Consider the following 12,728-nt stretch of genomic DNA (forward strand, 5'->3'; position numbering starts at 1 on the left):
ACACCACCCGTCGTCCAACGGAGCTGCTGAACGTGCGGTACGCACCGCTAAGTGGATCCTAAAGCAAAAAGACTGGCACTTGGCTCTCCTAAACTATAGAGCTACCCCCATAGAGGCTACTGGCTGTTCGCCTGCAAAACTGCTCATGGGACGCAACCTGCAAACTAGACTTCCGGTGGCACAAGCCGAGCAACATGAGTATCAAGCAGCTCGTGAGAAGGATGAAGAGGGGAAGAGGAAGATGGAAAAGTACTTCAACCAGCGGAATGGGGTTAGACTACTTCCAGATCTCAAGCCTGGTTACAATGTTCGCATGAAGACCGACAAAGAATCAGATTGGTCGGCGTCAGCGAAGGTTCTCAAGAAAGCAGGCCCAAGAAGCTACATAATACAGACCGGAGGAGCTACTTACCGACGCAACCGTTGTCATCTAAAGCTCTGTGAGCATGAAGAGCCCAAGCACCAGCGCTCTCCGCCTCCAGCACCAGCCCGCGCTGCAACAAGATCGATGAGCCCGGCACACCTACCAGCTCTGCTGCAGTCTCATCCGTCGCGTCGTGACCTGAAGGTTCCAGCACAAAGGGCGCTCACTCCGCCGAGAAGCATCCAGACCAAAGAGTCCAGACCTCCGAACGAAAGGCGGTCTTACACTCGGAGCAGAGCCGACAACAGGACAACGACTTCAGATGGTCATGGGGAGGTGAAATCGTCCTCTCCCAGAGTGACCCGCAGCGGAAGATGCTTCGGACCGTGACGTCCGTCTCGCCAAAGGAGGGAGATGTATCGTGGATCCGCCCTCCGGGCGGAGCCTCACGAAATAGTGTGAAACACGAAATAGCTCGTGATACTAAAATAATCTTACTTATGATGCATTCAGTAAATACAGTCTCGTCCCGAATCTCATAGCTGTTTATCACAACTTGATACAGGGGGGATCCAAGGGACCCCGCCCTCCCCCCTATATGTTCGCGATTGGCAGAACACCGATACGGGCGAGGATTAACCCACCCTGGAACTGGTAGAAGGGCTGCTGTATCCTAAAGGCTTTTCGAAGTTGGCGTAATAAAATCGGCACACACTCCAGTCTCCACCCAATTCGGTAAACTATATGATATATGATGTTCGTGTTTATACATACGACATCGGAAAATATGTTTACGTTTAGTCCTGGCCACCGAAAATCAGGTCATAAGTTAAAAATATATATTAAACGGTGCAAAATCGGGTTCTATCTCGAATTACCTGTGGTCGCCTTATAGCAAACAGCTTTGGAACTTATTCTTTCAAAGTGGTTCAAATGATGTTTTTAGCTTTCCAATTTCTACATACAACAGATATTTCGCTTTTAAATGCAGTTGATATTGAATCAGCTAGAAATTATAATTTCGTTAAGATAAGACCGATTTCGAAAAGCTCTGATTGTGAAAGACGGCCGACATCCGCACTGTTTCATTTTTCATGATGTGCAGTGTCTCCTTCTGTACTATTTAATACCTAACAAAGTTTTGATAGGTGTGCTTATTATTGAAATACAAGAGAAGGTACGGGAACTAGGGTCGAATTTCATTTTGCTAACAACTTTTCATATCACACAGAAGAGCTTCGAAAGGTACTGACTGTTGGTGGGTTCCTCTTGACTAGACGAGTGACCGAGTCGAATGATAAGCAACAGAAACACCAGTCAAACGTCCTGCGCTTATTCAGTTTCATTAATAAAAATCAAAGTGGACTTGGAATTTTGGATGCTTAGCGAACTTGGAAGCCATATGATAAGTGAGCTTCGAACTTTTGATGTTCACTTAACACACACATCATTTGTCGCGCATTGTCGTACTGGGCCCGCCGCACGGTAGGCGATCGGGCCGGTCTAGCCTCGCGAAACCTCAAAGACGCTTTTTTCCGAAAATTGGAAAACAACGCATACTAGTCGACAGAAAATTCATCAAAGATTACGATTAGTGCATTTGCATGGCTCAGGAGACATTTTTTCGTAGACAAAAGTATCGTTAAAGACAGCGTTCCGTAACACTTCATAAGGGGGATAATCACAGCCGATTTTTACGCTCTTTGAATATTTTGCGGAACGATGAAATTGCTAGGTGTTGAGCATCCATTTTGCATGGAAAGTGAAATTTAGGTGTTTAGACGATTCCGCCATAGAAAGCAAGTAGACAAAATCAGTTCAAAATGTCTTATAATTAGGTTAAATTTTTATATTTTTTTTCTACCACTGAACATTACGTTCACTGAATTAACCAAGCCCAGCAAAAAAAAGTTTTACGAGGATGAACTGAAAATAATGCTGTATCGCATGCACTAAGACACTATCTATTAGGGGAGCCAGTGAAAATTTGCAGCCACTTGCAGCCCTGGCATCCAGACACTTTTTTCTTCTAAGGGTTGGCCGTGGCTTGGTGCACTTGAGCACAAGGGGTAAATGCCCCAAAGGGTGTTTTCGCGATAGCTCAAAACACCCAGGCAATAGAGAGCTGCAACTTGGCATACCTGACCTTTGATGCACGCTGGATCTTGTGACACCAACTGCACTTTCAAGGCAGGTCAGGTCACTGACCTATGACGTCATAAATGAACCTCTGCACGATCCTTAGATATCGCAACCTTGCAACGCTCTCAGTGCCAGAGTAACTTTCACAGGGAGGTGAGACTTGCAGGACTTATTGTCCTTCAGAGGTCTTACAACTTGTATATCTCAGATTTTTCCTAAATGTCACAGAAAGTCAGGTTGGTCACGTGACCTCACCTATAAGTCAATGGGGAAATATGAAAACTGTTATTTTGGCGCCAGGAATGATATTCAATTGTCTCAAATACATGGAATCGTTACTTCATGCACTCATTGCAAGATCTGATGCTGCATTTTGGCATTGTTGACCTTGCATGACGTCATTTATGACGTCACTAGAGTCATACTAGTTTTTCGTCAATAACTCCCAATCAAATTGAGCTAGAGAGTCGACAAGGTCACCAATGGACTCCGGAAGACCTGCCGAATCGAATGATATGCGATATGACCTCCTTCGACCAACTTCGTGATTTGAAGACCTCTGACCTGACCTTGACTCGAGGTCAAGGTCAGGTTGACCTTACGGTGGCCTCACCTAAACAAAAGGATACCATTCGACGCGCCTGAGCAAGGCGAACACGACGATGTCAAAATCGTGGTTCTGCGGCCATTTTTTGCGAAGTTATGTACCAAAGTACCAAACCCGCTGCTTGGGTCACGTTATGAAATGGGGTCTTGCCGGGGGAGATTTACGCTGTTTCATGATATGTATAAATTGCCAGGGCATAATCGTTTGAATAAAAAATTGGTTTGGAAGCAATTTTCTATGGAGGTACACACCATTTCAATGTCCTACCCAGCTCATATCGTCATAAATTTCGACCTACCCTCAAAAGTATTCATGCGTTATTCGAGCAGCAATTAGGCAAATTGCAAGCTCGCCACAGAGCACAAATCCTATAAGAGATAGTCCTTATTTAAAACATATGCTCATTGGATATTCAAGAAGGTTGCTCCTAAATATTGTGGTTCTAGCTTCAAAAACATGGATGTTATGAATGCCGATAGGTTTCGCGAGGCTACACCGGCCAGATCGCCCACTGTGCGCCGGTGCTGAGCAGTGGCGCCTCTGCCGGCAGCCGGCGGAACCGTGTGTTTACGGGTCTGCCGGACCGCCCGGGCGGTAGAGGACGGACGGTGAATCAGACTGTCGGCTGAGGTGGCGGCGACTGCATGCACCTGAGCCTGCCCCCCCCCCCCGCCAGTCTGCCAGATACAGAGGGACGGGGGGTGAGCGCTGTCGGTCGGCAGAGTGGACGGCGCCCCGCTGATCCGTCTGCGGCGAGACCCACCTCGATGTCGGTGGTGAGCCAGTCGAGCCCGGCCAGGTCGGCGCCCCCGGCCGGCGTCTGCGGGTTCAGGCCGGCCGTGTGCGGGCTGTAGCCGCCCGTCGGCGACGGCGCCGTGTACGCACTGCCCGGCGACGGGCTCGGCTGGTAGCCCGACGCCGGCGACGGAGTGCCCGCGTACGGCGACGGACTGGCCGCCGAGCCGGGGCCCGCTGTCGGCGGAGCACACCCAGCGTCAGACTGAGACACAGCAGACTGGGTATATCAGACTGAGACATGACGGACTGGCCGCCGAGCCGGGGCCCGCTGTCGGCGGAACACGCCCAGCGTCAGAGTGGGACAGATTGGACACGGCAGGCTGAGACACGACAGACTGGACACGACAGACTGGACACGACAGACTGGGACACGACAGACTGGGACACGACAGACTGGACACGACAGACTAGGACACGACAGACTGAGACAAGACAGACTGGACACGGCAGGCTGAAACACGACAGACTGAGATAAGACAGACTGGACACGACAGACTGGGACATGACAGACTGGGATACAACAGACTGGGGCAGGTTAGAATGAACACATTTACGTCAGTATGTCGCGCAGCTGTGCGTGTCTAATAAGTACTCACAGGCGTTGTGTGCGCTGCTCGGACTCGGAGACGGCTGGTACGGGGAATAGGCGTTGAAGCCGGGTGTACCTGGAGAAAAGACAGACAATGTGAGCAATAACCAGTACAGGAGCAGGGCAGCACACAGCTCCAACAGTACACCAGTGCAAGGGATACCAAGTCCTTCAGCACAGGAGCCGGCAGCCCACCCCGCCCCGCACCGCGCCGCCCCTCTCCGGCCGCGCCGGCCGCTCACCGGGGTTGTAGTTGGCCGCCGGTGACGGCGACGCCTCGTCGAACGAGTAGTCCTCGAAGTCGGGCCGGGCCGGCGTGTTGCTGATGGACGGGTCCCAGGCGCCGCTGCGGCCCGGCGTGGCCGAGCCGTCGTGCAGCGGCGTCTGGCTGCCGTACTGCGGCGTCCGCGAGCCGTCGTACTGCGGCGTCTGGCTGCCGTACATGGGCGTGCGCGAGCCGCCGGCGCCGTACATGGGCGTCTGTCCGCCGCCCGTGTACAGCGGCGTCTTGTTGTAGGTGGAGAGCGAGCCGGCCTTGGGGCCGCCGCCCACCACCGAGACACGATTCTTGTCCACTGAGATGGTCTGACAGTTGGAGTGCAGCTCCACGCGAGCCGTCGTCTCCGTGGCGTCCTTGACCACGCCCACGTGACCTGGACGCACGGTCAGACGGGTCAAAGACCTGGGATACACGCAGCACGGGACACGGACAGAAAAGGCAGACCAATAGATGACAGAGCAGTGGCACGGTAGTAAAACGGAAGACAGTCATTAAATGTGTTTTTTTACGGTGAACTGAAACGTTTTATGTAGAATGGCAAAACATAATATCAAGCGAAACAATAAAAACTAAGCAAAACTCGTGTTCAGCCAGATCCTAACATATAGCCTTTCAGCTCAAGCACCCCCACACTGCAGCACACACCGAGAGGCAGAGCTGGCGGTATCGGTACGGCACCCACCCTTGTTTAGGCCCCTGTGTGATTCTGATGGGCTGTCACCCACCTTTGTAGGGCCCCTGTGTGATTTTGATGGTCTGGCCGATGAGGTCGCGGTCGCGGCCCATCCTGGCACCCCTGCCGCGGCCCCTGCCGCCGCCGGCCGCCATCCCCCCGCCGCCGCCGGCACCGCCCCCGGCCGGGTGTGCCGGGGAGGAGAGCCGCGGCGACATGAAGCCGGCGCTGGCCGTGTTGGTGCCGGCGCCCTGGCGACGCGAGGATGGTCAGCGCGGCACGGGGAACGGGGGACAGTCAGAGCTGGTCAGTGCGGCACGGGGAGGGGACATTCGGGAACGGTCAGCGCGGCACGGCAAAAACTGGATACAGGGACCGACAGAGCATCTTGCCTCTTGGAGGACCGAGCGGGACAGGGGGACCGGACGGGGGAACGTCAGGGATGTTCGGCGCGGCAGGGGAGGACGGGACGGGACATGACTGGGGACAAGGGGCCGTAAGGGCTGGTCGGTACGGCAAAGGGACCGGGGGCCGTCAGAACTAGTCAAATCGACAGGGGAAGGAGTGGAGAGAAAGGAGAACAGGGTACAGGACCTGGTCCACTCGGACGGAGGGTTCGTTAACTGGGCGCATGGGGATAGGAGTTGCGCAGTGCAGAACATGAACCACTCGCTTTGAATAAAGCAATCGCCAACAGACATATGGTAGCCATGGGCAAATTAATTACAAATTATGTTCAATCCCTAGAAGATCAGGGCAAAAATGTATACTCGTAGAGAGCTGCTAAGATTGGCAATGCTACAACACCTCACAGCACAGTACGTTTATGTTAATATGCTGATTTGAGAGCAGAGCTCAATTTGACCTTCCAGCGCTAACTAAGGCCGTGTACCGTCCCGGCTCTGGGCAGTCCGCTGGCGCGTACCTTGGCGCCGCCGGCCAGCACTAGGTGCCGCGTGCGGCACACGAAGATGCCGCCGTTCTCCAGCATCATACGTGAGTAGAGGAAGGCGAAGCTGCGGAACAGGTGCTTGATCTCGCCTTGCCGTCCCTGTGGGAGCAGAGGGGTCCGTGAGCGGGCGGGCGGCGAGGGGAGGCCGGCAGTGCAGACCACAGAACGGCGGCAGAGGAACTGGACAGAGTGACAGCACCAAACAACATTGGTGTCCTCCCCCCCCCCCCCCCCCGGTGGTATCAAACAGTGCGATAATCAGTGATCCATTATTTTTTCAGAATTATGGGAGGAAAATCAGGCTTAATGGAAAAAAATGTATATTTTCATCCTAGAAATAAAGAAAAATTGCATTAATCCATCTGAGAAAAAATGTTTCAAGCATTCGAATAGCCAGGTTATACATGACTTGACATAATGCACCCACATCCTTTTATTTCCAATCCTGTCAAGATCCTGACATAAAGTCCCGCTTTATCAATTGGCGATAAAAATGGTGTTACGCCCTTTTGCGGAAATACTATTGGTATTTACTTCCTTTTTTTAATCATAACAATTTTTCTTCATCGGCATACCCAAACAAAATCCAATTTTAGAACACTGGAGACAATCCCCCGGTACCCAAGGCGAGTGCATGACCCTGTATGACTGACATGACAGATTAAGTGCATTGGCACAAGAGTAGTACACACGAGCACGCAAGCCCCGCGTATCTGGTTCTGTCCGGTACGGATTTGGCAACTATCCGCTTCTGACCGGTTTGAAACGTTTACAGGCCCGCTCAGCTAAAGCCGTCTCGCTCAGCTGAGCCATCGTGTTACAACTGACTTTAAACGCAACACTAAATAATTACAGCACGGTTGCCCAATGTGAGCCCGTTTCGAGACCCGTCAAAACACACTTACGGTCGTTGCTCGGCCCTCGCGGCACCGGTCCGGCCGGCGAGTTAGTAATACGACGGAGGATTACACGCAATGTTCCGTTTTTAGGCCAGGTCGTTGTTGCGTTTGTTGGGTAAAGCTTAAAACATACCTACTTTGGACTGAAGTTGATATTTCACAGTCAGGTTCTGTTTTCTTTGTTATTAAGTTGAGAAATGAAACAAACGTCAAATAAAGAAGTCAAAACCTTCCCGGCCCGGTCCTAAAGAAGCAGTCTGGCCCGACCTGCAGCTGCTCCTACACGCCCGACCTGCAGTCCCCACACGCCCGACCCACAGCTACAGCTATCCGCCCCAGCCCACAACCCTACAGCACACGCCACACGCCAAACACGCAGCCGCTGTCCTGGTCGACCTACCGAGTGCGGTCCGTCCACCACCTTGACGATGTCCTTCTTCTGAATGGTGTTCTGCTCCGTGTCCAGGGCCACCGCGTAGCGCGAGTCCTTCTTCTTGTGTACCGCCTGCGGCTTCACCTTGATGATCTTGCCGTGCATGTTGAGTACGTGCAGGTTCTCGCGCTCCAGCCGGACAATCACACCGACCGTCTGGGGACTGCCGGTACACGTCAGTGGAACAACAAACTAACGGTACACGTCAGTGAAACCATCCCACCGTCTGGGGACTGCGGCATGAGGGACACGTCATTTAAACCATCCCGCTGTCTGGGGACTGCGGCATGGGGGACAAGTCATTAAACCATCCCACCGCCTGGGGACTGCGCCATAGGGGACACGTCATTTAAACCATCCCGCTGTCTGGGGACTGCGGCATAGGGGACAAGTCATTAAACCATCCCACCGTCTGGGGACTGCGGCATAGGGGACACGTCATTTAAACCATCCCGCTGTCTGGGGACTGCGGGTACACGTCAGTGGAACAACAAACTGCCGGTACACGTCAGTGGAACCATCCCACCGTCTGGGGACTGCCGACACGTCAGTCAAACCACCACACCCACCATAAGGGGACTGTAGCGGCAGGACACGTCATCAACCCCTCATAATATTAACTCAGTCTGCAGTCAGTAAATTAGTCAGTCGAGCCAGCGAAATCAACCGCTGGGGACGCGGATTTACGAATCACACAGAAAGACCAGCTGACACTCATCGGGACATTATCCCACATAAAGCTCCCAGTGCCGACAGAGGTTACACTTATCTCCCCAGCGCCATCTGAGCCCAGAGCAGCTCCAACGCCTACCCATTTCCCTGCGGATCGGCCGACAGATGGCCGGAAAACACCTCTCACCCGTGTCCCACCCGTATCTCCCCAGTCCTGTCCCCTGCCCTACCCTGACCCCTCATGACTCACTCGAGCTGCACCATGTCGCCGTACTGGAACTGGCCCCCGTGTGTCCCTCCCCCCCCCCCCCCCCACTCACTCCCCTCACGACTCACTCGAGCTGCACCATGTCGCCGTACTGGAACTGGGCCCCCGTGTGTCCCTCCCCCCCCCCCACTCACTCGAGCTGCACCATGTCGCCGTACTGGAACTGGCCCAGGTGTGTCCCTCCCCTCCCTCACTCACTCGAGCTGCACCATGTCGCCGTACTGGAACTGGCCCCCGTGTCCCTCCCTCCCCCCTCCCCCACTCACTCGAGCTGCACCATGTCGCCGTACTGGAACTGGCCCCCGTGTCCCTCCCTCCCCCCTCCCACTCACTCCCCCCCCCCTCACTCACTCGAGCTGCACCATGTCGCCGTACTGGAACTGGCCCCCGTGTGTCCCTCCCCCCTCCCCCACTCACTCGAGCTGCACCATGTCGCCGTACTGGAACTGGCCCATGTGTGCCCCTCCACCTCCCCCTCTCCCACTCACTCGAGCTGCACCATGTCGCCGTACTGGAACTGGCCCCCCTGTGTGCCCCTCCCCTCCCCCCCCCACTCACTCGAGCTGCACCATGTCGCCGTACTGGAACTGGCCCATGCTGTCGACGCCTGTGGCCATGTCGGAGCAGAGCTGCAGGTCCTGCGGCAGCACCTTCAGCTCGTGCATGGTCAGGTCGGAGAAGAGCACCGCCATGGCGTCCTCGACGCGCACGATCAGGCCCGTGTCGCCCTCGTAGCGGCCCGAGATCACCTTCACGTGGTCGCCCATGCGGAAGTACTTTTTCAGCTCGTGTGCCGGGAACTCGAGCGGGTCCTGGAGGCGGCAGCGGGGCGCAGAGCTGGTCAGCGGGACACTGGCGGCGGCGTCACGGACAGGGCACGGGCGTCTATCGCGGACAGCTTTACACGGAAGAACACCATTAACCGACCGGGTCTAGCTCAGACGACCGACCTTATACAATAGCACAGACAGCCGACTGACCATGGACGGATAGTCTATGCCCCATAGATAGATAGCCCCACCCTCCGGGTGACCCCAGCACTGCTGCCGCCCTACCCACGCCCGTTCTGCGGGACCACCGCTGCTTTGACGGTCACTCACCTTCAGATCCTCGTGTTTGGGCATGATGGTGACCTTGGTGCCGTCGATCTTGACGATGGTGCCCTGCAGGTTGATGAGCTCACCCTCGATGACCTCGACGTTGTCCCCGGGCGTGAAGAGGTGCTCCTGTTCGGCCTTGGCCGAGCGGGCCAGCTCCACGTCCATGCCCTCAGGCTGCTCCTCAAACTTCTCCAGCTCGGACAGCGTCGGCTTCACGCCTGTCAGTGGTAGAAAGTCGGCACTGTCAGCCTAGTCTCACCAGCCAGTGCTACCGTTTTACTATTGATTACAGCAACGTATTGCTGGACTGACGAAAATAAACTTAAGAGAGAATTGGCAAACAGTACAAGCGGCCAATTCCTGTCAAAAAAAAAAAAAAAAATGTCGCTGCATTCATCAAGTTTGCTGGCAGTATGATATCCTATCAGGAATTCTCCATTGAACGCGGAGGTCAGACGCCTATCCAGCGCCTGCCACAGCGGGCACGCGCTGGCGCCTCTCTCCCCCTTACAGATACATCCCTCATCCTTACAGATGCATCCCTCATCCCAACAGAGGCCTCCCTCACTCTCACAGGCGTGTCACTCACCCTCGGCCTGGATGGCGCTCATCACGAAGCTCTTGTAGAGGAAGCCTTTGCGCGAGTAGCGGTTTCCCTCGAAGATGATGAAGTCTCCGTCCTGGCTGATCTCTCCGCCGATGGCGCGCACCGCCTCCATGTCGAACAGCTTCTGCGGCGGCCGGTGGCGCCGCTTCCGCTTCACCTCGTTCTCCTGAGAAGGGCAGGCGATCGGCCCGGGTTCAGCGCCGGGCCCAGGGAGTCTGCACACAGCCGGGCAGTTGGTGTACGGAGGTCCGTACAGTGACACAGCTCACGTCTACAACGGCATGGCATTACGGAGAGCCGGCATAACTAGAGACATCTGACTGCGCAGTGGGCAGTCGACGGCGGGTGCCCTGCAGAGACGGAGCCCCTTACCTCAACCGAAAAGCCCAGGGTGAGAACTGTTCGCCGCTGGCCTCACCTTGTCGCGGAGGGCGCCGCGCATGCGCGAGTAGTCGATGCGCGGCACCAGCTTCAGGTGCACGGAGCTCTGGCCGGCGTCCACGTAGTCCACCTGTGCGATGTCGTCCTTGAAGATGCCGCGCTTCAGGCGCACCCAGCAGCCGCGCTTCAGCACCAGCTGCTCCTTGATGACGCGCATCACGTCTGTCATCTCCTTGATGGGCACCATCTGTGGACAGAGACCGGGTCAGTCAGGTCACCGAGGTCAGACACCGGGTAAGTCGCGGTCAGGGCACGAGCATAGTGTCGACGTAACAATAACAATAACAACGTATAGGTACCGCGGCATATTTAGGTGTACACACAATTTTGTATAATATAATTAACCTAGCCTGAGAAAAGAAAGCCCATGACCGGTACAGCCGATCCACTTATTTTCCGCTCATTAGATAAGTCAGTCAATATGACCGTCGTGTGTACGGACCTGCTGCTGGTACAGTCCCATGCGGAGGTTGCCGATGCCCTCGATGGCCTGCTTGACGTGGGTCTGCTTGTAGGCCTCGATGTAGATGTAGCCCTTGACGCCCTCGGGCGCCACCACCGACTTGATCTGCAGCGGCTCGTCCTTGTTGGAGAGCGTGATGAACTTGGCCATCAGCTTGAGGACGGTGGCGCGCTCCTCACCGATCCGGCACTTGACCATCCACAGGTTCGGGTCCCTGGCGGCGGGCGGCGGAGGTCAGACAGCGGCCGAGACGGTACAGCACAGCCAACGGCGCCAGCACATCAAACAGACGGCGTCAGTGCAGCCCAAACGGCCGGCGCCAGCGCACAAAACAGACAGTGTCAGCACTCAGTGCACCAAACAGTCAGTCTCAATACACCTAACGAGCGGCATCAGACCAAACAGATGCCGACACCACACCACACCACACCACATGATGAGCAGCCCGTCAGCAGGCGAGCCGTCGTCGGTACTCACTTGACGCCGGGCAGCAGCGTCTGCTGGGTGATCTCGTCCGACATCTCCTCGCCGCCGTCGCCAAAGTGGCGCGAGCCGGCGCCCTCCTCGGCGTACTTTCGCCGGTAGTACTCCTCGATTTCGTCCTCGTTCTGTGTGTCCCACATCATCTGGGTGCGCCGGCGGCGCTGCTCGATCTCCTGGGCGGTGGGCCCCACCTCGCCCTCCTCGTTGGCCATGATGTCGTAGTTGTCCATCTCAGTGTCCCACTCCTCGTCCTCGTCCGCCTCGCCGTCTTCCTCGGCCTCCTCCAGGATGAAGCCACCGAACCGGTCCTTCTTCTTCTTGCGCTTCTTGCCCGAGCGGCGGTCGTCATCCTCGTCCTCCTCGCTGTCATAGTCCTGGGGGAGGGGAGGGGGGAGGTCAGCAGTGGACTACCCGCTGTCAGCCCAACTGAGCACCCGCCTCATAGTCCTGGGGGAGGCAGGCGCCGGTCAGCAGTGGACTACCGGCTGTCAGCCCAACTGAGCACCCGCCTCATAGTCCTGGGGGAGGCAGGTGCCGGTCAGCAGTGGACTACCGGCTGTCAGCCCAACGGAGCACCCGCCTCATAGTCCTGGGGGAGGCAGGCGCCGGTCAGCAGTGGACTACCGGCTGTCAGCCCAACTGAGCACCCGCCTCATAGTCCTGGGGGAGGCAGGCGCCGGTCAGCAGTGGACTACCGGCTGTCAGCCCAACTGAGCACCCGCCTTATAGTCCTGGGGGAGGCAGGCGCCGGTCAACAGTAGACTACCGGCTGTCAGCCCAACTGAGCAGCCGCCATACACAAATGGGACTATTCGTAAGGTGAACTCATGGGTAATGCGAACTGCAACATGCATGGAATAAACAATAGGCAACTCTGGTAGTTTACATTAATAGCTTGCGAGTACCATGAAAATAGGTCATGTGTGTGACGACATCATTATGAAAATGCCCGATTCT

The 12,728-nt window shown here is 55.6% G+C and overlaps 1 protein-coding gene across 3 annotated transcripts in view; it reads right to left on the reverse strand.

Moving 5' to 3' along the window:
- The window catches only part of LOC122385718 (transcription elongation factor SPT5-like), a 37,336-nt gene that overhangs the window by 18,320 nt on the left and 6,288 nt on the right, over window positions 1-12,728 (reverse strand). For all 3 annotated transcript variants that reach the window (XM_043374166.1, XM_043374169.1, XM_043374167.1), the window contains exons 3-14: window positions 11,766-12,145; window positions 11,268-11,502; window positions 10,803-11,012; window positions 10,367-10,550; window positions 9,778-9,995; window positions 9,236-9,489; window positions 7,705-7,900; window positions 6,379-6,504; window positions 5,506-5,704; window positions 4,743-5,153; window positions 4,508-4,576; window positions 3,877-4,085 (exon numbers count right to left, since the gene is read on the reverse strand). In XM_043374166.1, the coding sequence (XP_043230101.1) occupies window positions 3,877-4,085; window positions 4,508-4,576; window positions 4,743-5,153; window positions 5,506-5,704; window positions 6,379-6,504; window positions 7,705-7,900; window positions 9,236-9,489; window positions 9,778-9,995; window positions 10,367-10,550; window positions 10,803-11,012; window positions 11,268-11,502; window positions 11,766-12,145 (2,691 nt within the window). The remainder of the gene's footprint in view (window positions 1-3,876; window positions 4,086-4,507; window positions 4,577-4,742; window positions 5,154-5,505; window positions 5,705-6,378; window positions 6,505-7,704; window positions 7,901-9,235; window positions 9,490-9,777; window positions 9,996-10,366; window positions 10,551-10,802; window positions 11,013-11,267; window positions 11,503-11,765; window positions 12,146-12,728) is intronic.

Source organism: Amphibalanus amphitrite, unplaced genomic scaffold (assembly GCF_019059575.1).
Source record: "Amphibalanus amphitrite isolate SeventyFive unplaced genomic scaffold, NRLGWU_Aamphi_draft 000228F_arrow, whole genome shotgun sequence".
NCBI classification, from domain to species: Eukaryota; Metazoa; Arthropoda; class Thecostraca; order Balanomorpha; family Balanidae; genus Amphibalanus; species Amphibalanus amphitrite.